A 23499-nucleotide genomic window follows, 5' to 3' on the forward strand; every position below is an offset into this window, starting at 1 on the left:
AGGTTGGAGACCCCTGCTTTAAGTAGATGTCCAAGTAAATATCTGAATCATAGACATGACTTCATAAATAAACAATGATATAAAAAAGTGAAATCTCCATATAGGAGATACAGATATTAAATATTAAAAACGATGTATGTTCACTTTTATGTCTCAATGGTTTTATTTATGCACAAACTGAATCAAAAATGTCTAGCCTACATAAAACAAGTTGAGTTTATTTGTTTAAACGTGTGTATGGATACCTTGGTTTTATGTGAATTAGGAACCACCGCATCAACTAACCTGAATTGCCACGCATATTGAAACCCCTACAAAAACAGATATGGTGATTCAACGGTCTCGAACAAGGCGACTGCATCAACCTCAGTCTGAAACAACACTCATCCCAGTGACAGACAACTCTGTGGTAATACTGCCACCGTGTGGCCACTGATCCGTACTGCAACCCTTAAGCTGCACAGTAGGATAATGGCCGTCTAATGAATCACAGGGTGCCGCCATATTCTGTGTAGCGTTTGTACTGTCCGATACCTGCTTATAACCAGGCTATTCTGGTTTGAGTTCTTTTGTGGATATGTTTCTTTTAAGATGATGCTTAAAGACACAGGCCTATCCCACTATACATTGTTTGTATACCCTACTTACATACTCTTGTAACTGATTTGTAAGAGGCAAGTTATTTTCCAGTATGGATAAATAACCTTTTTGGTATTTGTCAATACAAAACAAATGATTTTAGTCAATCTTGGAAAAACTCCCAATTCAAGCTCTTCATTTAAAGATTGCAGTTCATAGATGTATGACACAATAACAGACATAAAACATTGTAATCAAATAAATATCTTTATTGAAAAAAAGCACAATATACAACAAAGGGAAAAAAATATCCCACCTGAATGAATTTCTTCAGTTGTTCCCACTTTACTCTTTCAACATCTGAAAAAAAATTGCGACCATAATATGTTGAAGCATATGTACAAATCATGTGCAGTATTTACAGGGTCCATGCACTCTGACACACTAGTGTGTAGTAGAGAATGTGTGTTTGCGCGCATTCATAGATTTGCCTGATTTGACCCGAACCCAGTGACCGTAGGGCTTCCTGCTGTCGAAGCTGTCCACTCTGGAGGTTACCTTAGCTCCAGACTGAGCCGCCAGCGTGGGCTTCACCAAAGAGTTCTAAGGAGCGAGACATAAAAGACATAAGACAAACTAAATAATGTTTAACAGTTTGGGGAAAACAGGAGGAAGCTGCTAACTTAAAGTCACTTACATTAATGCTGAAAGAGATAGTTTTCCTTTTTGGGGACATCCTGGGGCTGAATACATCATCAGACTCCTCCTCATCGCTCTGTTTCAGAAAGACAAGAAAACCACACCTAGTTAGATATGTGTGTGAAACTGATGGTAGGGTGGCTCTGACAGTTTGCAAACTTCATATAGATGTGTTATAGTCCCCATTGTCAAATTGTGAAGCACTTCTATTGCATGTTAATTATTTAAGTGTTAACTTCAACACTTAAAAACCCCATCCCACTGTTGTCAAAGACTCGGCTCGAGCATTAACTGAATCCTACTAAAGTCAGACCTTGAAACATAATTAAACAAAATGAAAGAGAAAAAAAAGGATCAAGTAAAAAGGGATGTCTTCTCTGTCTACATTGGCTGAATGGTGACGTAGGTTTCCCAGCTCAGCACACGGCTGGTGAACCAACTTATCTTTGGCATACGGAGTGGAGTTCTTCATCTGTTTCTAGCTCTCGACAGGGATAGTCACTATAATGCGGTCCACACGCCTTTGCTCCATCAGCGAGTGAAGGATTCTGCTAAATAACAACGACCCATTTCAACTGCAAGCATAAATACATTGGAAATTTCAAAATTTGAAAGTGGAGTCAGTGTAATATAATGTATGAATTTCTTGAGCATCATATATGTGTATAGTTAGCATTTGTACATGTCTGATTGTGAGGTAATCTACATATGTGTTTGTTTAACTGCAGGCCTCTAGTTGATAAACTTACACATCGTGGAAATTATAAAGGAGGTATCAGATAAACTTTCACGCAAACATATTGTTGTCACCCAAGTCACATGACAGCCCTTTACTCCCAGGTGCCGATGAGTGAAGGAGACCACTGTCATGTTATCTATGAAGACAGGAATAAATACAGAGAGCATGTGTATTCCCTCAGGGGTCCAAGCACACAAGACAGGAAATTCAACACAACATTGACCTCAAGATAAACAACTGTAGACGTTAGACTGTATCTTTGATTTAAAAAATGATGCAACGGCTAAGATCAGCTTATATTATGAAAATATTAAGTCATCCTGTACAGCTTAAAGAGCCTGTGACAGCATCCCAACAACTGTTGTGCAATGAAATATTGGGCTACTAGTCATCTAGTAGCTTAAAAAAGAAGGTGCGATACCGTTCCGATAAATATCAATAATTTCGAACATCGCGGGGCAATTCCTTCGACTCATTTTGAAGTAAGCCGGAAGTGACGTCAATGCGGGAACGCTTCACTGTGGCACAGTGAAGCGTTCCCGCATTGACGTCACTTCCGGCTTCCCCCAAAACTTCAAACACGGACAAAGTGTGTTGTCATGCGTAGCAATGGTGAATTACTGAGTTTAGGCACGTGAATAACGTTTTAATGAAGTTGACTACAGTATATTCATATTTTTCAGTGCTTTCATGTCAATTCGGCGAACATAAACATAAATGATCGTGGTGAAGATGATGATTAAATTAGGATTAAAATCGGAGCTGCTGAATTTCCTCAAGTCGGGTGTGATATAAAAACAAATCGATTATTTTTGTAGTTGTAAACTCAAGTGGATGAAACTACATTTATTAGTGCTTTCATGTCAATGCGGCGAACATATGATACATTAAATGATCGTGAGGGTGATGATTAAAAATCGTTTGTTTGAGCCGGTCTGCATTTCCTGATGATAAAACAAACCGATGCTTTTTGTAGTTGTAGTACACCAACGTGGATTAAACGTGTGGTTTTTTACCACAATGTTGAGGAAATTAATGGATAAAATGCACGGATTATTATTATTCCCACTCCGATCGGGACACGAGGTCCACCGTTTCCCCGCAGCGAGGCTCCCCCCGTTGACAGTTTACGTGGGATGGGCCGGTCGGATAAGTCACTAGCACATCCCCCACTCCCCTCGTTGACAATTTACTAGCGGTACCGAAGTGGGCCGGTCGAGAGTCCCGGGCTGATTTTTAGTCCCAGTCCACCACTGGATGCATGACCGTATTATCGCCCATATTGACGCACCTCATTCCTAAACTTCTAACAGATACAACATAAACCGATCCTTCAGCCTCATATGAGCTCTCAGACACGTTCAAAATTAAACTGTCATCGCTGTCTGAGCTTGCTGCTGTGTGCGCCATCGTGCGTTTACATGCAGATGCTGGGATCCGGACGGTGCAGCTGGAGCGCTTGCCCGCAGTCACACATCATTTGGCGGGACTTGAAGAATCCCCGAGAAGATCCAGAAAATGGTCAACATTGAAGGCAGATTAATGGTTATCAAAGTACAAATATCCAAAATCAGTTCAGTAACGGTTTTCATGGGGACAATATTTACTCAAATTGATGGGTTTGGATGATGGGGGAAACTCGTGTCACAGGCTCTTTAAGATCTATGATTAATATTAAGCATGTGGTAAAGATCGATTATGCACAAGTTGAAAGATTGTTGGCTATCCCTACATTCTCAACACCCCTTACCTTGTATTTAGGTGTAGTCCATGATGAAAAAAAACATGTTTGCCTTTATTAAGAATCTGTACACAGCTTAATTTTTGTATTGTGTTTTGTGATAAACATAAAGCAGAAATGCACCCACCTGTGACTCAGTCTTTTCAGGGTCTTGTCTCACCCATGTATCTATGGACACCCGTTTGAACTCGACCGACTCCTCGGACAGGACTGGTTCCACACTCTCAGGAAGTTCCTCCTTCTCCACTCCTAGGATTGTCGTTTCAATGGCCTTTGCCGCTCTGACCAGTTCTTCTTTGTCTGGGGAACACAACATGTGCATACGATTTAATCAGTTGTACAAATCAATCTTGAAGTAGTTACCATTTCCTTATTTTAGAGAATCAACTTACCATCCAATCTCAGGTTGACAGAATCCTCTGAAGATCCAGATCTTGAGCTGCCGCTGTGGGTTCTGGGTTGGGATTTGGAAGAGGGGCTCGCAGCCCTCTTGTTCCTGTTCCTGTGGCTGGAGGACCTGGAGCCGGCCCTGTCGCGACGTGGTGGGGCTTGGCGGCTACGGTAATTTCTGCGATGGTTGTCACAGCGACAACGGGAAGACGGTCTGTGGCATCGGGGGTGAGAGCGGGACCTGGAATGAGACGAGGAGCTGCTGCTGCTGGAGGATGATCTGTAGCGCCTCCTGCGGCTGACACGGCCCTTGGAGCGGCCGGAGCCAGTGGTGGGTTTGCTGTCACTGTTGCTCCTGGATCGGGATCGGGAGCGAGAAGGGACCGGGCTGCTCTGGTCAAAGATGACTTTGATGCCATCAATTTGACGATCGTAGGCCATTTTAGAGTGTGCGACTTCTCCCTTGGCCATTGTTTATGTGTACTGCCACAAGCTGTGAAATAAAACATACACAAATATGAATACGTTTCTTTTAACTAGCTTTCAAATAGCTATGTTCGAAGTATTAATAACTGGCGCTATCATATATTTGAGCAAAGTAATATTATTTAAATATGCCTATGTCAAAACATGGCGAGCAGATAGACGTAACTGCAATGGCGGAGATGAGGCCTACTGGAAAATTCCAGAATGACGCAAGCTAAAGATAGCTTAAGCTAACAGCTGCTGTAACTCCAAACCAGACCTTGTCAAATTCATTCGACTGTGATTTGATAACAAGTTTAACACATACATTAAATGACATTTCAACGTAATATTACTATAATATTATTTAAAGCAGCGGATACAAGTGCATCTGGATTGGCCAAACAAAATGAGCCATGCTAGCGGACGGAAGTTAGTAGTAAGGTCTTACCGTGTAGATTCTAGATTGTAGCTTTGTTCTGGTGGTAACGTCGATGTAAACGATTCAAGGCAAGAAAATAACCTTCAAGACGAATATTAATCAAATATGTGAGTTTGTAGCCGTTTATTAGCAAAAGCGAAGTCGATGTCTCTTCGTCGGGGTTGATCCGTCTGTCGTCGTCGCTTGTTTTGTAACTAGTGTTGCTGTGGGCGCAGAGCTACTTTCAAAGCCTCTGGAAAATTCCAGTCACGTGACGCCCATAGCGGTTCAAAACCTGTTCAAAACTCATGAACGAAAGGAATTGATTCTGTCTGTGGGCCAACGTTTTCCCTCCTTGTGCCCTTATTACTAATGTTTTATCAACTTGAATTCGAGATGAAAGAAGGCGATTTATTTCAGTTCGTTCAGACTATGATACAATACAAAAACAATCCAATTATGTTGTCCTAGCTGAAAAACAACATGTTTGAATCCATCTTTACAAAGATATGGGATGAAATGCAACATTTTATTATACATGCCTACAAATTATAGATACATACAAATATACCATGCCGTGCCCGTGTCTGTTATGCAAAGCCTTCATTTGGAATCACCTTTAATGAGAAAAGTACACATTCAGGGGATTTGACTTATTCTTAATAGTAATATTTCTCAACTTAGACTACTTGCAAGGCTTTCTTGCAAATATATTGACATAAGAGCTAAGAACAATGTCAACAAAGCTAGACAAATAAAGGTAAAGAAAAGACTGGATAAATATGGACACCAACATCAGAAAATATTAAAGGTGGGGTAGGTAAGTTTCAGAAACCGGCTCGAGATACACTTTTTGTTATATTCCATGGAATGCTCTTAACATCCCGATAGCAATGCATATCTTAAGTGCTTTGACAAAAAATCCATAAAAAAATGTCATCTGGAGAAGCCGTAATACTGTAAAAAGTACAACCAATCCGTTTAGCCGGATGGCCAACCTGCCTGTCAGCCTTCCATCGGGGCACACACTTATCTCGTGCCCTCATTGGTCATGTGCGCGTTCGTGTGTGTTGGAGGAGGGGCTCTATAAGGAAGTGGCAGATTTTCTCCGGTTGTGTATTTTCAAATTCTAGCGATCTCGAGCCGGTTTCTCAAATGTACCTACCCCACCTTTAATATAATAATATATTACAACTAACTGAAGATTTTGAGTAAGCTATTTAGTAGTGATGGCGAGATGAAGCCTTATGAAGCTTTGAAGCTTTCCAGCCAATTGGTTCGCAAAAGGGTTCATCTCATGAGGCTTCATCATGGGCTTCATTTGAACACAAACCCACCCCCCTGTTGGTCAAAGTGTGTAAAACAGGCAGATTGGACATCTCAACAGTGTGCGCTGTCTATCTCATACCGAGTTCCCAATGAGTAAAGCCTTAGAATAACTCTAAACAACGAACATAAAATCATATTTTCATGTTAACAATATTGTATTTATTACAGTTTAATGATTGTGATTGAAAATCCTAAAGAGGCTGGTAAACATTGCAAATAGGGATTTATATTCCTTAATAATATTCGTAAACTTAACCATGTTGTAGCCTGAGAAAGGCTAAACCATATCAAAGAATACATTTATTAACTACATTATCTCATTTAGCTGTAGCTTTTATAAACAACAAAAAATACGTATTGTTCAGTCGTTGAACCAGGGGCCTATACTACGAAGCTGGTTCAACCTAACCTGGATATGTTTGAGTTAGCCGGTTGGCCTAATCCAAAACATACGCGCTCTCGCTAAACTGTACTACGACGCTGGTTATCAAGTGGATCGCTCAAGCCAGCCGTGTCCTATCTAGTTAGGTGCGCGTTCACATGAAAGGGGTGGTATTTGGAGCATTCGACCAATCACAAACATGGAGAAGCGTACTGACAGCGCAGCGTCATACTTCCTGAATGAAAAGTGAACTTTAATGAAGAAGGTAAACTTTAAACATCCATGACTTAAACACTTTATCCAGGATAAAAGCCACATAGCTGCACCTGCAAGGTGAATACAGCTGGCAAAAGAAAAAGTGTTTGAATGCGTACATTAACAGGTTTATGATATCACTGCCCCGTCTAAAACACGATCTGACTTCAATTACATTTGTCTCGAGTGTTTCGTCAACTTAATGTGTTGCTTAAAATAATACTTCTGCATACAGTATGTGACACTGTGAGTGTTGCACGGCCAGATACGGCTCAGCTGACTCAGATAAGGAGATATATGATACATTATGAAGTGATATGCCGCGGACTGTACTTAATGTACTCTGATCCGGTTACTTATGTTGTGGCCGATATTTAAGTAAGCTTTCTTAACGCTAATGTTATAATAGTCAGATTGCTCTGAAGATGGGAGGTGATATTCTATTAATGTTCACGTTCACACAGTCGGTGATTTTTGCCGGCCGTCTTTCCTGCGACGGCAGTTTTTCTGTATTTCCTTTCTCCTGTAATATGACTTGATCGCTTTAAACTCCTCACACTGAGCTCTGATTGGTCAGCAGTCGGTGCTTTCACTGAGTTGATCTCTTAGCCTGCAACCTAACCTGGTCCCGACCAGGTTAGCTGCTTAGCATATATTACCATGGAGATCTAGCCTGTTAAAAAGAGAACCAGCTTCGGATGACCGGAAAGCCGGAGTTTTCCCTGAATTTAGCCGGCTAAGCGAAAATCCTGCTTCGCAGTATACCCCCCAGGTCATGTGGTCATGAGTCAACTGCTTTCCAGCTGAGCCACAGCACACACACTAAAGCTCCCTGAAAACACTGCAACATATGTATTCCTGTATTTATTGATGTTTTTATTCCTACATTTATTTATGCTTGTATCTATTTATAGCCTACTTATGACATGTTACGACCTCTATATGAGTGAGGGTCTGAGCTCTCTTGATTCCGTACAGGAGGGGTAATATGGTTCTTAGTATACATCCATGGGTATTATGAGCGTTGTGGTTCAACGGTTCAACCGATCTGAATCACTTCCTGAAGCAGTCACGTGGTATCGACAGGCAGCGAGGCTTCGTTTGTCATCGGTGACGTCACTGGCCCAAAACGATACAAGCCTCGGTACATGCTTCACAAAAAGCTTCGGGGATTACTCGACACACGCTCCGAAGCCTCGGCGCAATACATAACATCACTACTATTTAGCAATAACATGTTTTTTGTTTTGTTAACTAATCTTTAATTTGCTGACTTTGTTTCAGGAATACAGTTATGTAATCCTATAACAAACAATCAATTCAGTGCGCATTATTATGTGAAAGCAACGAGATCCCTAAAACGCAGTATTATGGTGGTGTTGCCCTTTAAATGTAACCTCGATCTGTAATCTCGCGATCTTTTATGTAACCTCGAATCTGCTTGCTGTTCCTGCCCACTGACTGCTCACTTGCCTATATAATACGCGGATCCCTGATTTGCACGTTGCAGTCTTTTGAAAACTTGAAACAGGCAAGCGTATCGAGCAGAAATGGTTATGCTAACTGTGCTACCGTCCAACTTTGGATATGCCATATTTACATACCTCTACAGCTGGATCATGCTGGGGTATTTAGCAGTCAAGGTTGGGGGTGCGAGGAAGAAATTCGATGTTAAGGTAGATAACTTTACTTTAAATAAGGAAAACAGGTTGCAAAGTTCTGTGGACGCTAATGCTTTTATTGGATGTGTTTTCCTTTTTTGTTTCTAGCTTTAATATGACATGTTTAATCTCTCTATTTTGCAGTATCCCACTATGTACAGTGACACGCATCAGGTATTCAACTGCATCCAGAGAGCCCATCAGAACACCCTGGAGGTGTATGCTCAGTGGCTGGTTTTCCAGACCATTGCAGCCCTTGTGTATCCAGTATGTGTATCCTGCTTTTATCCTACATACACACAAAATACTTTGTTGTTGATGTCTAGAATATTTATTCAATAATATGAGAGCTCAGAAGTGGATTTAAGGACTACTTAAAGTGTTCCAAAACAAAAATGTGTAGGAGGGTGGGACAGGCAATCCTCATGAACTCTGGCATCTATTCTCCAGATAATAAAGACAGCATGGGGACAGTGTCACAGTGACTCAGCATATTTCCATTACACTGTCACCCTTGTATTTCCTAAACTGTTTATAATTCTGGTTTTCTGTTTGTTCATAATCCCAGTTGTCAGCGTCTGTTCTGGGGGCTATTTGGGTGACCAGCAGGTTCTCCTATGCCTGGGGCTACTACACAGGAGGTAAGACTGCTATTGTGTTAATGTTATGTGGATTTAATGGAGGGCAAAAGCACCGAACCTCATTTATTGTTTTTTGTCCGAAAGATGTTGCACACATTTTGATCCTGGCAAAACGCATTAAAAACACACACTACCAATAATATAAATATATATCATAGTATATGGGTCAAAGTTATATGCACATATAGTCATTGAAGGAATATAGGCAGATTATAAAATTACATCAATACTGAGTGATGTCTATCCTGTTGAACTCATCAAAATGTATCTATATTTGCAAAAAAATACTCATCATTTAAAACATTAGTGGTGTAAAGACTAATTACCTGCCCCCAGTTTTGTTTAATCATTCACAGAAGATAGCATTGAGAAAAAGATAATGGAAACTAAGACATGCATAGTGTCTAAAATATTGCAATTATTTAAGTAGTTTTAAAACAAGTAATGCAAGTTGGATTTAATTCCACTTTAGATAAGATTAGATGTACATAAAATGATTTTATTTTGTCACAGCAGCATATTGACAAGTATTACACATGAATTAAAAATACAATAAATAGAATGAAATATAAATCTAAACAAAAATGACAATATACAGAATAAGGTAGAATACTCTATAATAGACCAGTTTACTGCTAGAACAAAAAATAAATAGGCATAGTATATGATATACATTATTTAAATGAAATGTTATAAAAGTGATAATTTAATGTAGGCTATTCTCAACAGAATAGTGTTCATTTCATTTCAAACCTTTATTTATACAGATAAATCCCATTGAGATCATTGATCTCTTTTTCAAGGGAGACCTGCTCAAGTAGTTCCACATGAAACATAAATAGAACAACAAAAGGACATCATCCAGCATCATTTACATAATTATCCACATAAACAGGTACCAATAGCTTCCGAGTGAGTAGTATCCAACCGAGCTTTAAAAACATTTAGTGGCACCAGATTGTTCAGTTTCCATTTAATTTGCAGACTATTCCAAGACAGAGGAGCTGTGCATCTAAAAGCTGTCTTCCCTAAGACAGTCCTAGCAGTTGGCACATTTAATAAAACCACAGCATTCTATCTCAGGCAGTAGCCACTTACAATTCTCCGTGAGATCAGGGAGCAGATATAAGATCGAAGTTTCCCTAACATGGCTTTGTATATAAAAATGTACCAGTGACTGAGCCTCCGTACAGTTAGTGAAAGCAAACCAGCCCTTGCATACAGGGTACAGTGATGGGTTAATGCTTTACAGTTTGTCACAAATCTCAGTGCACTGTGATACGCAGCATCTAACTTGACCAGGCAATTGGCAGGTGCATTCATATAGACCAGATCCCCATAGTCCAGCACAGGTAAAAAGGTCACAGTGACTAGCCTTTTCCTGGCCTCAAGCGAGAAACAGGACTTGTTTCTGAAAAAGAACCCTAGCCTAACCCTCAGTTTTTTTAGCAGGTTATTGACAGGAAGTTTAAAAGAGAGACTTGAGATTGAATCATCAAGCCAGATACCAAGGTATTTGTAACAGGCAACAACTTCAAGTTTTGTTCCTTGCGTAGTTACAATATCTAAAACAGGCTCTGTTGTCTTTTTTGCTTTTGAAAAGAGCATTACCTTGGTTTTATCCACATTTAAAAGAAGCTTTAATTCATTGTTGTTTCTTATAGTTCTACTTTGAATGTTAACATTGTTCTGTTATGTTTTATTTCAGATCCATCTAAGAGGATGTACGGAGCCTACGGCTACATTGGATTCTTTGGCGTCATCTTCCTGTCCATATCTGTAGCCCTGCAGTTGCTTGGAGTCTATTAAGACAATTGTCATCTTGTATACTCATTTTTACTGACTTGCATGACACTTCAAATGTATCAACTAGAAACAGCAGTACAATTCATAATAATCTCAAATTGTAATGCGTTAGATATTTTGTATGGACCACTAGCTTGATACTATCTTTGTAATGCAATTATGTTTTTCAATGTCCACTCCATGTGACCATCAACAATAAAGTAGATTCTGATCCAAACAGACCCAGATACTGTAAGTCTTGTTTAGTACCCTGTTCACAGTTAGTTAGCATTAGAGCTGGGAATTAAGAAGGGGATCTGCAGCCTGCACGTAGGCCCCATGTGACTCCCACATGATGTGCCAATCTCACTGCAAATGGTTTAAAAAAAACTAACAGATATAAGAACATGTTGATGTGAAATAATCAAAATGTCTCTGATTCTCTGAAATAACCAAAACTTTTGTCAATCAACAGCATGTTTTAAACAAGTAGGCACATTTAGCTGCCCTGCACCCACATCACTGATCCACAGAGTAAGCAATGCAAATAGGCCTCTAATCAAGGAAATCAAAAATATAAATACAACCTTTTCACACACATTTAATCTCCAATGCATTTATTTATTCTAAAATGATCATTTAACTATATTTTATTGTTTATAGGTCCCCTATTATACTGTTTTTCATCAATAGGTCTCCGATATAAACAAACATGCCTCTGAAGTGTTTGGCTCGAAATACCAAACAGATCGTGCATTGTAGCATCCCATAAACCCCTCTGTTTCAGCCCTGTTTCAAAAGTGCTGATTCTCTGGGCCCTTCTCACTTCTCTTATTTTTCATTTCCTCGCTCCAGCCTCGTCGGTCTCGGTCTCACCGGAAGTTGATTTGTCTGCGCCATCTTGAGTAGCGTCCCAATGGCCTTATTTTTGCCGGAGGAGCAAGGAGCGATAATGGAGGAGCTATAACCGAGGAACCACAAGACCATCCTTCGATGAAATCCTCAGACACTCGCCCCGCCCCCTTACTGTGTATCGCTCACTGATTGGACGATGCAGCGCATGCACTGATCTGATGCTTCTTGATCATATATACAGTCTATGTTCTTGACATGAGAGCAGTTTCCCAGCGGAGTGAAGAAAATACATGAACCTCACAGGAGTCAATCCTCAGTTTATACTGTGTTTTGTTTCAATTAATGTGTCATTTAGTTACAAATGAAATATGTGATATATCTGATAATCTGAACAACAAAGTGGTCAAAAATCATTTTCTTCATTAATTGGAAACATTTTCATGATCGCTTTTTTTGTTTATACATTTAAATGGCGTTTATCTTTTTTGAGAATTAGTTCTTATTTTATTTAATGTATTTGGGTCTACAACAGATGATACAAATGTTTGTGTCAGTAAATGTGTACTAACAGGTGTGGGTGTGTGTGGAAATAACGGGGACAGAGCTGGCTGCTGTCAGACGATCAGCTGTGCAGCGTCATCACAAACGGACGTCGCTTCACGTCACGCTCCGGAGGAAAGGACGTCCCATTGCTCTTAAAACTCATTTCCCTGCTTCTCGTGGTTTCCTTGCGTCTCTCCATGCTTCCCTGGTGGGAGGGACTAGTCACAGGGAAACGACGCAAGTGAGGGACGCAAGGAATCCATTTAACCGAAGTGAGAAGGGCCCATTGTCTGTTACTTTAAGGCCCTGACACACCAACCCGATTTTGGGAGTCAGAGGCTGTCGGGCATTCGCGGCGCCCTACTCAGGTTGGTGTGTCCCGCACCGTCGTCCGTGACACGCCTTATTTGGACTGCCGGACCAAGCAATCACTCTGATTGGCTGTTCAGCTAGCGAATCAGTGCATGAGAAGCGAAACGGAAGTGAGGGACGTAAACAAACGATTTAAGAAGGCACACACAGACTGCTATTCATTTTCATCTCATCATGGCGATCTGGAATGACGGAAACGAAGACCTGCTCATCACCTTGATCCAGGAGAGGCCGACTCTGTACGACATCACTGAGAAAAGGTACTCGAACTGAGTAGTGAAAACCGGACTCTGGCGAGAGATTGAAACGCAACTTGGTTTCTCGGGTAAGATTATCTTTTTCATCAATTGAGCTCTTTAGCAGATACTGTTGGTTTTTTATTGTTTGCTAGCGTACACTGACGTTTACCTTGGTTGGTTATTGGCTAATGGTGGCCAAAATCTGATCAGCTCATTTTCAGACAGGTTTTTATATAAATGGATCAGGACAAAAAGTCAGCGAATCTTTGTTCCTGAAACTGTCAGAGTCTCTTTACACAGAGGGGACACGTGTTTATGTATAAAATACATGAAAAAGTGGATTTTGCATTTTAGGTGACCTTTAAAGGAAAATGGAAACACTTTTCAAACTGCTTTCCATGCGACAATATTACCATTAGGAAATGTATTTATCTAGTCTATTTCCAATGTAAACGATCGAGATACGCAAATTTACTTTTTGAAATACGTGCCTAATGACCATGGGCGCTTCCATTGCCAAAGCTCAATAACAAACAACATGGCGTGCAATGCACCAGTAGTTTACATTACAAGAAAACGGTCGTCGTCAGGAGTTTATTGTATTGCCCCAGGCTGCACAAATGGATTTTATACAAAGAAGGAAGAAGTACATTTCCATAGCCTGCCACTAAAGGATGAGAAGCTGCTCAAAGTCCAGTCTGGATGCCTGGTTCAATACAAAACATTGGATTTGAAGCCAGGATCTGTTCCCACAATATTCGATTTCTCAACGTATGCAGTCGGGAACACCGACCGTCCCAGCACGTCGGCCGCGCAAGACAATGATAGTGTCAACAAACGTGAAGTTCGAGCCACCAAACGAGTTGCTTCAGCTGCCGAGAGAGAGGTAAATATTGCAGCACTACCAGATTACTAGCTCACACATGTATTTACTGACACAGTGTGACCTTATTAATTAACGCAATCGCGTCCAAACTAAATGGTAGCTATTATTATGACGCACAATAGAGAATTGGGGGTGTTCTATAGCTCAACTAATTAAACTGGCATACACACGCTCATCTGTCGAAAACAGCCCTAAAAAGGCTAGTATTGCTATTGATGGATGGTATTGCAGGACCCAGAGCGCACGGAGCACAGAGCGGACAGCAGATAACGGAATTGCAGTTGTATTGCTTATAGATTATCAGAACATTTCAAAGGGGACACAGCCCCATTGGATATTAACCTATGGATTAACTACATCATCGTTTTTATCGTTGTAATGCCATTGAAGACCAGTTTAGACCAGACAATGAGGAAGGTAAGCCGTTAGCCTGGCGTATGTTAGTACCTAGCGCCACTTGTTTTGATGTACGTTTTTGTGGATAACCTCGCGAGTTTGTATCTTTCAGTGTTGAGGTGGGCACCGTTAGATTCTGTGTCTCCTTGCGATCATAAACGATGTGTTGGATGTGCGGCTAGGATAAGTAATAAGGGAGCTATCGGTGCAGTAATAGGTTAGCATTTTCGCTCGGGGCTAATTCAGAGGCTCACTGTTAGCATTGTGTTTTTTAATTTTTTTTATTCCGGATCGTATGCCACTCTATTCGACCGAATCGGTTCATAAGCATAGGCCATGGGATGCCTGGTAACTGTAGATGCTTCCACATCAATGTCATCTCCCGACGAATAGTCAAATTCATCGTTCAAAACGTCGATCTCATTGCAAAATTCCTCCATCGCTGCCATATCTGCTACGTTGTGTTGACTTTCGGTGGAGCGAAAACACAGCCAGTGACGTCACCATTTGGGACTCCCCTAATGGCGGCAGCCTGGTCCCGGAATTCCCCACCCGGCCGGCGGATAATTAATTTTCTTTTGGCGAGTAATATCATATACAATAAATATTACGATCAATATCCATTGTAAAATGAATAAACTACCGGAATATTATAACTGTAATTGGTGTTTCCTTTCCCCTTTAAGTTTCTGCCATTATGTAACTTAATTTAATTACAAATGTACTCTTGTATTATTTTCGGCTTCGAGTCGAGCTTATCTTGCAGTATTATTAGAAGTGAATGTGAAAGTATCATCAAAATGCTTATTCACAGTGATTCGTTCACAAACTAGTTCTAAAGTTGTACATCCTATACGAAACTTTTGTGCGGTAATTGTCCCTGCAGAAAATGAAGAAAATTACTCAAAAGTCGGATTGTATATAGTTTAGTGACTGTTTTTAACATAGCAGTAATACTTTATACTAAAACTGTTGTATTGCACTGTAAATGTTCAAACGGTAGACGATAAATTGTTTTATTTGTCATTACCTTTTAGCATCAACATATTTCGAGGTCATAATATGCACTTCCATTTGTTCATGTATTCGTTACAGTAAAATCATCTATTAATGTCACAAAGTAGGCCTGCCTGATGGTCTACTTTTTTAAATATTTTTAAATGGCTTGTAATGTTACCATATTCCCACGTTGTCCACAACACCTGAACGCACCAGTATCAACGTCGATCAAACGGGCGTGCATGAACTGCGCATGTGCATGACCGAGCTGTATCGGAAGCACAAATCGGGCTTAACCAGGGGGTTCACATCAACAAAAACGAAAATAAAAGGTAAGAATTCCTTTGAAAATGGCACTACAAACAAGTAATGACCCCGGGGTGTGTTTTTACGCTCAGTACTACTGTTGTCTTTTGAGTTATTCTATTCTATTTTTTAGCAACTTCGTAGCGAGAAGAAACCTTCAAGGAAATGTTTGCTAATGCCAAAGCGATGAACAAAAGAAACAGTGGACACAGCCCTGTTTGTATCTGGTCTAGACATATATATATATAGTAGTTTTTGTTACAAGTATAAACTGGATACATTGTCAGCCTTGGTGTCGAATAGATTACCGAGTTAAGTGTACAAATACTTAGTGATAGTTGGTGCTTGGTATATAAACCAGGGAGTTGAGCATCATAGTAACGTACTGCGGTTGCGCACAAACATTGTTTTCCCGTTCTAATATCAATTTGTTGGTGAATTCCATTTGGCTGGTATACATAACGACTGAGTATTTCCAGAGTCATGTCAGGTTTTCTGGACGGAATCCGGTGCGGAGACTGCGAGTGCAATGTGGACTGGGGGGAGAGAAGAAACGCCATCGCTTCTGTAACTGCTGGAGTTCTGGTATATACATGAGCTTCTCAATAACGAGAAAACAAACTAGCTAAGGAGATGAAAGTGCAAGGCCTTCCTGCTCTTTGTTTGCATCTGGCTCCTAGCATTTAGTATATGTAGAGCAGTGGTGTAAAGTACTGTACTTAAGTACAATTTTGAGGTACTTTTACTCCACTGCATTTATTTAGTAACTTTGTAGATTTAGTTTAGCTATGTGAAATATAATCAACACTTAAATCAGACTTTAGCAACACGTAGAGAACATCTACAAGCTACCCTGCACCATACTAGTAATTAAACTAGCTGCCCATTTACCAGCTTTGATTACACTCTCTTGCAACATATCATGTATATTATTCTGAAATGGACCAATCTGCATAATTAGTCATTCTACTTTTGATTTATATTTGTGATGCTTGTACTTTTACTTGAGTAACATTTTGAATGCATTACCTTTTACTCTAACAGAGTATTCCTGCACTTTGGTACATCAACTTTCACACAAGTACAATATCAAATTATTCTTCCACCTCTGATGCAGAGCTTTATATACCTGTTTTAACCAGGGTACACATTTTCTGACATCCATGTTTGTTTCGGTCATGAAACTCCTGCGGCTAACTGTGGATCTTGTTGTTGCAGTTCTTCACTGGTTGGTGGATCATCATTGATGCAGCAGTGAAATATCCTGAAGAGGGGGAGTTTCATCATGCCTACCACACCTGTGGAGTCATTGCTACAGTGGCCTTTCTCATGTAAGACATACTCTGTCAGAAGTCTGTTTCTGTCACTGGAAATGTTTGACAATATGGTCGTATCATAGGTTTAATTATTTATTATGTTGGGTGCACTCGGCTGAATGCAGCCTCAGGTTAAAGGCTCATCTCCAGGCCTAACTTACCCCCCCCCCCCCCCCCCCAATGAGATGTGATCATGTGACCTCATTTTAGTCACATGATCACCGATGGTCCTGAATAGGCAGTAGTAACCCCTGTCTTTGTTCAATAATGAGATTACTGGAGACATTGCCTTTAGAGATATCTGCTATGGAACCGAATGGAATTCTGCTTACTGTGCTCCACATGTGTAGTTCAGTTATAGTAGAACGGGAGAAAATGCATTGTCATGTAGGAATTATTGACTGTGCAGGAGGAAGGCATGAATATATTCTAATGTATATATTAAGCAGCTTACAAAGAAGTTAGTGGACTATCTTGTTGGTCATGATTTCTGGAGAGCAACACTGTTGTTGACTTTAAAACAAAATAGTTTAGCCTTGTTAGCATCCCAAACAAAGTGCCATCTTGTTTAATCAGATTGGAGATATGGCAGACATCTCTTCAGAGGATATCTCAAACACCAAGCAACTCACACCAAAACAATCTAGACAATCTGAATTGATAGAGGAAACCAACCCAATCTTCTGAACTGAGCTGCTCCAGGGCATGGTGGAAAGCGCCAATTAACATGGACCTTTTTTTCTATTTCCCAGCTCGAAAAAGGCTGCATTTTGGGAGAGCGTCATAATGCTCATACTTCTTAAAATCTAAAGGAAAAGCATTCTTAATATATACAATTTATTAACATGGAGTCTGTCATGATAAGCAATCAGGTGAAGTGAAATTATATAGAAGCTGATGTGTTTGTAATTCTCTCCTTCGACTTGTCTAGGATCAATGCTGTTTCCAACGGCCAGGTGAGAGGGGACAGCTATAGTGAAGGCTGCATCGGACAGACGGGTGTGTATGATTTGGATATGATCAACTGTGTATATCTCACCACAAACACCTAATTCCCCCCATTTATATACATGGCTTTTTTACTGGACATACCTCTGCAGCACTTTCTCTGTAATATCAGACCATTTCCTTGTAATAGTGTTACAACATACATGCAGTTTAATGCAACTACATAAGAAAAATGGAATGTCCACCCTGTAACGCAGCCTCTCTTATCTCTGTTTGCAGGCGCTCGAGTTTGGCTCTTCATCGGCTTCATGCTGGCGTTTGGCTCCCTCATCGCCTCTATGTGGATCCTGTTCGGAGGATTCGTAGTGCCTCGTAAGTCGCAACGTTCACCAATTGCAGGAAAAAGAGAGAAGCCAGTATGATGCAGTAACTTAAATACATTTGCTGTATAAAGAGAGCCCTTCATTTACTAGATTGAAATGTCGAATTATAATTGTTTCCTTATGTTGTAACCTGTGTTATGTCTCGTGCAGAAAAGCCTGTCGTGTACCCCGGTATCGCCATCTTCTTCCAAAACGCGTTCATTTTCTTCGGGTAAGTTCCTTCCCAGCATCATCCTACAAACCCATGCTTATTTTCTCACAGATTTTTGGGGGAAATATTTGTCTCACACTATCTTCTTGTCTCCTTAGGGGTTTGGTCTTCAAGTTTGGCCGTACAGAGGACCTGTGGCAGTAATGGACTCTGTGTCTTTGTGTCCACTGTTTATACACTCTGCTTTCTCTATTGTATAAGACAATATGCTTCAGTGGTTATTCACTTTACATACAAACTTTTTTAGCTTTCAAATTAACTTGTTTAATTTATATTGTTTGCTGTATAATGGAACATCTTTAAATGTGTCTATTTGCACTCAACTGTGTAGCCATGTTTGTTCTAATGGTGTACAGCTTGTGTATAACAACGTGTGTTTCTTGGGAGCTTTATTTCTCTGAACTGTCCACATTTAGTTTGGGTATACTTACTTTTAACATCTTTTGAATCTGGAAAGTCTTTTGAGTGGACACAGCATACATTATTATGGTACAAACCATCATTGAGGGCAATATTTCATAACGCTGTACACATTTACTGAATGTAACCATATGGGTTGTTTTTGACTGCAACACCTACCTATTTGCTTGTGTAACATCAAAACCATGAGGTGTGTTTCTTACAACTGTGGCAGCATTAAACGGCAACATATACCGTGCAGAAACCAAGTCTTGCATTCATGCTTTTATGTATTTTTTTTATTTTTTATTTTGCACATATAAAAAAACATCAAGATATTTTGCACTAAGTAAGCAAAATGGTGTAAAATTATTTACATCAATATGAATGGACCACCAAAAATAGTTTTCCAGAATCTTGGTCTTCTTACTTTTGCACTGCAAGATGGGGAAACTGCAAAACAGGAACATATTTTGTTCAATGCTGTACGATGAAACGTTTTATTACTATTACTATTATTTATTATAATTATTTACTGCTTTGTAAATGATCAAAATGTACAATACACATTTTCAGTGCAGTTATACAATTGTTTTTAGCCAGATTATTGCTTAAAAACTGTTGTTGGCCTATCTCCCAGAAAGCCTGATCATCAAAACACTTCTTGTCTTGGGGAGGCCTCCAGAAGTTCCACTTGAGTAGGAGCCCTTAAAACAATGACATATTGAAGTAAAAAACACGTTTAAATGGAAAGTAGACCTGCAACGATTAGTCTACTAATTTATAAATTGATCATAAAAATAATCACCAACTTTCTTTGGTAGTTTTTATGCAAAAATTGTAATACACGTGTTATTTTAGTCTATTAAATGTGGGGATGTAATGCTTTTAAAAAATATATATATTAAAATGAATATAGGGTTTTAAACTGACTTAACAAGATATTTAAAAACATCACCTTGGATTTTGAGGAACCAGGATGTGCATTTCCACTATTTTCAGATTTTCTTTTGTTGATTAATCCAGTTTCAGTCTTAATGAAAACATACTGCCAAATAGGGTTTTAAAGATATGTTTTGGCTCACATTTCACTGTTGCTAGCATTCTGTTGTGACTGAATAATTCAAAATGGACCTTCTGTCTTCTTGTATATTGAGCCAGACTGTTAATAATGGAAGCTACATGAGAGAATACCTACCTGTAATGATTCCCATGCACAGACTTAAAGAGATGGTGATGAGGAGAGAACGGATGTGAAATACAGCAAACCGGATTGCCCTATAGGGAAGAGAAGGACCAGTTACAGGTGATACGCCTTTTGACTGTTGCAACGGGATCCTTGTGTTCTTACGTTGTGTGATCATCGCAGTCTTTAATCTGTAGCAGGAGATGTGCCAGCCATCCCAGGAGACCAGGCAGTCCGTGTGTGCTCAGGACAGCACAGGTGTCATGGCACTTAAATGCAAGCAGCATGTGGCTCTGAAACATAAGAGTTTATGATGAATCGGAATCAAAATACCTTGAAAAAAAGATGTACAATTAAAAGTTGTTTAAATAACAAAAAAGGTAAAGTAAAATGTCCAGTAAAAGATTAAATGAAAAAAAGGTTATATAAACAAGAAGAGTGAAAGTAAAATGTCTAATAAAATATTAAATACATTTTCAAACAAAAAATTATAAAAAAGATTTATATAAACAGGAAGTTAAAGTAAAAATGTGTATATTATCATATGAACAGTGTATCATCAATAAGATATGGCTGAATTGCATTGGTTTGCCTGCTTATGTCCTAGTGCCATGAGTTGTGTTTTATAGATTTTTCGTCCATGCGGTGATCAAAACCTTAAGATATCTGAATACAATGGTGGATACAACAGCAGCAGTGAATCCGATTGTCATGGCTGATGAACCGCTGGCATGGAAACCCCAATAGAAACACCGCCAGCAAGCATGCAAGACTGCAAATGGATCTGAGAGAGAAGTGAGGATGTGTGGCTGTTATTAATTAATTAGAGTGCTATTTGATTATCTAAGTAAAAGTCATTACGCAACATCCGACAACTGTTCCTGAAAGAGCACAACGTTGTGTTATCATATATCAAGTGTCAGAGTACCGGGTTGAGTTTTCCCTCGGGGCTGGAGAGCGAAGACACAGCAGCTGCTGTCACGGCACTGACTGCCAGGGCCAGGTAGGTGCTGAGCACGGCCCCCAGCCTCCTCCCAGGGGTACGATTATCCACTAGGACGGAGTTAAAACTGGGCCAAAACACACAGAGAAACAAAGTCCCTGTGGAACAGAGGTTATACATTATGCCTTAGCATGGTGGGTGCTTGTTGATTCATTGCTTCAATGTATATCTCTGGTTGAATAGCTTTCCCACTTGTTGCAATTATCCTACTCAACCCTATCCATCAATAACATAAGGAAAATACCTTAGTACTCCATGTATATAATGTAAACATATTTGGCCAAATGTAAGTTGAAGATGTATAGTGGCTGATACCTTCAGCAGAGTCTGGAGGAGCCATTCATTCAGGACAAACCCTGAGACCTCCAGCAGAGCGATGAGGATCAGATGGACAGGGTTAGTCTTCCCCAGCACGACTCCAATTGAAATGAGGGCAGAGGCTGCACACATCTCCGCAACCACTAAGCTACATTAAAGGAGACACATTTTAGGGTGTGTACTTGTGTTTTGTTATTCCATTAGAATATATTTACATGCACAAACATTTTAAAAACCATATATTTGCTCAGTGGCTTGCAAGTGGCTTAGGCCTTGAGATACTCAGAAAAGGGCCGGAATATTAATGAGCCTCCATGTGACAAAATCAGGGGAGAAAACACTGTATGGCTTGGTTCAGTACAATACAGGTTGTTGGCACTCCTGCAGAATGCATGTCCTCTTTTTCCTATGGCTATAGATAGTGTAAGGACAAATGTTTTCTGTAGAGATCATTTGCTCAAACAGATTTGATCTACCTTTTCAAGTCTATCCTGATCTTTCCTCTGTAATACCAGTTCTCAATGCCATTGAGTATGATAGCCCATTGGATGGCTATGACAGCCACAAGGAGGTTGAACCCAGAGCCACTGAAACCATACCGCACCAGAAAAGTGCACATGTAGCCAAAACCTAGAATCACCATCACATTCACATCCTGGAACTCTGCAAGAGAAAATAATGCCAGATACCTGCATTTAAAATACAATGACTTATTCTGTGTTTCAGCATACAGCCCATTTTCCCGCCCCAAGTCTTCTGCTGCTGAAGAACCAGCAACTGTAAAACCTTATCACTGCCCAACAGTAATAACTGCAGCCCCTCCTTGTTTTCCTAATATGTAACTTAATGCTGCTTTTAAAGAACCTTTAAGAATTAGCTTTAAATATACGTAATTTTCCATTGAATTCATCTTTAACCTTTGCTATCTCACCCCACCCCCCTTTCAAACTCACCAGGGTACAAGTTGCTGAAGGTAATCCCATACACTTTTACATTGCTTTCAATCTCAATGTAAAAGGCATATATGAGAATGAATCCTAGCTGCAGAACAAGCAGCATAGGATCCAAACGGGAGCGCAGACTTGGTGCGTATTGAGGAGCCATTGGAGAAGATCCCTGCACACTTCTCCTCAAACTGACACAAGTGTGGCCCCTGCGCTTTGGACAGGATGTAACCCAGACCCAGGCACATCACTTTGTTTTATCAGATACTGGGTGGGCAGGATGAACATGTCTCTCTTGATTGGTCATGATACCAAATGTATTTATTCCAACCAAACAGCAACAATGTATTTCCTTAACACACTGCAATATGATTAAGGTCATGAAAAAAATGCTTTACATTAATGTCAAATTTCATTTAGTGAAGTCAATATGGTTAATAATTATATTATAATATTATAATTATTATTTATTATAATTTTAGTTTGACCATAAGAGACACAACAACATGCAGTAATATTAGCTTAAAGCACATATGGATAACATTACTGTACTGTTATAATCAAAATTAATAATTATAATAATTTCAAAATAAAATATAAATTATTTGGTTATCTTTGCTACACAAAACGATTAAGGTCCCTTCCGTTTTGGCTACAAGTCTTCAAAAATACTTTCAGTCTTTCACTTTTACTTTCATTATGACACTTTATGGTTCCTCTTCCAACTGCAATGACGGACAGAAATTCATGGGAAAGGTGTTAACATTATAAACAACGACAGCTGTAAGTAACACCCCCTGTTTTACTCAAACACGCACGCGTCCACTTGTATGTGCACACATTTGAACCTCGTAACAAGATGGTACTACACAAAGCCTTGGGGCAAGCCTCTCATGAACTACAGACACAGTGGGCCTGATATAAATAACCCCCGTGTGTTGGAATCGTTGGAATGAGTGTTTTTGTGTCTCGCACAAAGGGAATGTTTTCCAAAAGACTGCATAATGTTCTGCTCATAATAAACCAAAGGCAAAAACTGTTGAGGAAAAAAAGCCCGCCTCCGTGATAAGTTCATTGGTCGACCAGCGATGCCCGAATTGTCCACAAA

At 39.8% G+C, this 23499-nt stretch overlaps 4 protein-coding genes across 4 annotated transcripts; 2 read left to right on the forward strand and 2 right to left on the reverse strand.

Moving 5' to 3' along the window:
• Positions 1 to 827: 827 nt before the first annotated feature.
• rsrp1 (arginine/serine-rich protein 1) lies at positions 828 to 5270 on the reverse strand. Its single transcript, XM_034111627.2, has 5 exons — positions 5065 to 5270; positions 4151 to 4641; positions 3886 to 4058; positions 1277 to 1354; positions 828 to 1182 (listed from the first exon to the last, which is right to left on the reverse strand). The coding sequence occupies exons 2-5, from the start codon at positions 4617 to 4619 to the stop codon at positions 1024 to 1026; spliced, it is 879 nt and encodes a 292-aa protein (XP_033967518.1). The 5' UTR covers positions 4620 to 4641; positions 5065 to 5270; the 3' UTR covers positions 828 to 1023.
• A 3165-nt stretch (positions 5271 to 8435) lies between these two features.
• Positions 8436 to 11329, forward strand: mgst3b (microsomal glutathione S-transferase 3b). Its single transcript, XM_034111581.1, has 4 exons — positions 8436 to 8676; positions 8806 to 8928; positions 9230 to 9302; positions 11011 to 11329. Exons 1-4 carry the CDS (start codon positions 8551 to 8553, stop codon positions 11109 to 11111), a joined length of 423 nt encoding a protein of 140 aa, XP_033967472.1. The 5' UTR covers positions 8436 to 8550; the 3' UTR covers positions 11112 to 11329.
• Positions 11330 to 15598: 4269 nt separating this feature from the next.
• Positions 15599 to 18793, forward strand: tmem50a (transmembrane protein 50A). The gene is made up of 7 exons (XM_034111945.2): positions 15599 to 15709; positions 16163 to 16268; positions 16902 to 17014; positions 17931 to 17998; positions 18227 to 18319; positions 18481 to 18541; positions 18640 to 18793. The coding sequence occupies exons 2-7, from the start codon at positions 16167 to 16169 to the stop codon at positions 18683 to 18685; spliced, it is 483 nt and encodes a 160-aa protein (XP_033967836.1). The 5' UTR covers positions 15599 to 15709; positions 16163 to 16166; the 3' UTR covers positions 18686 to 18793.
• Positions 18794 to 20833: 2040 nt separating this feature from the next.
• Positions 20834 to 22581, reverse strand: rhd (Rh blood group, D antigen). The gene is made up of 4 exons (XM_034111944.1): positions 22401 to 22581; positions 21924 to 22110; positions 21445 to 21595; positions 20834 to 21227 (listed from the first exon to the last, which is right to left on the reverse strand). The coding sequence occupies exons 1-4, from the start codon at positions 22549 to 22551 to the stop codon at positions 21180 to 21182; spliced, it is 537 nt and encodes a 178-aa protein (XP_033967835.1). The 5' UTR covers positions 22552 to 22581; the 3' UTR covers positions 20834 to 21179.
• Between the last annotated feature and the right edge of the window lie 918 nt (positions 22582 to 23499).

Source organism: Pseudochaenichthys georgianus, chromosome 22 (genome assembly GCF_902827115.2).
Source record: "Pseudochaenichthys georgianus chromosome 22, fPseGeo1.2, whole genome shotgun sequence".
Taxonomy (NCBI): Eukaryota; Metazoa; Chordata; class Actinopteri; order Perciformes; family Channichthyidae; genus Pseudochaenichthys; species Pseudochaenichthys georgianus.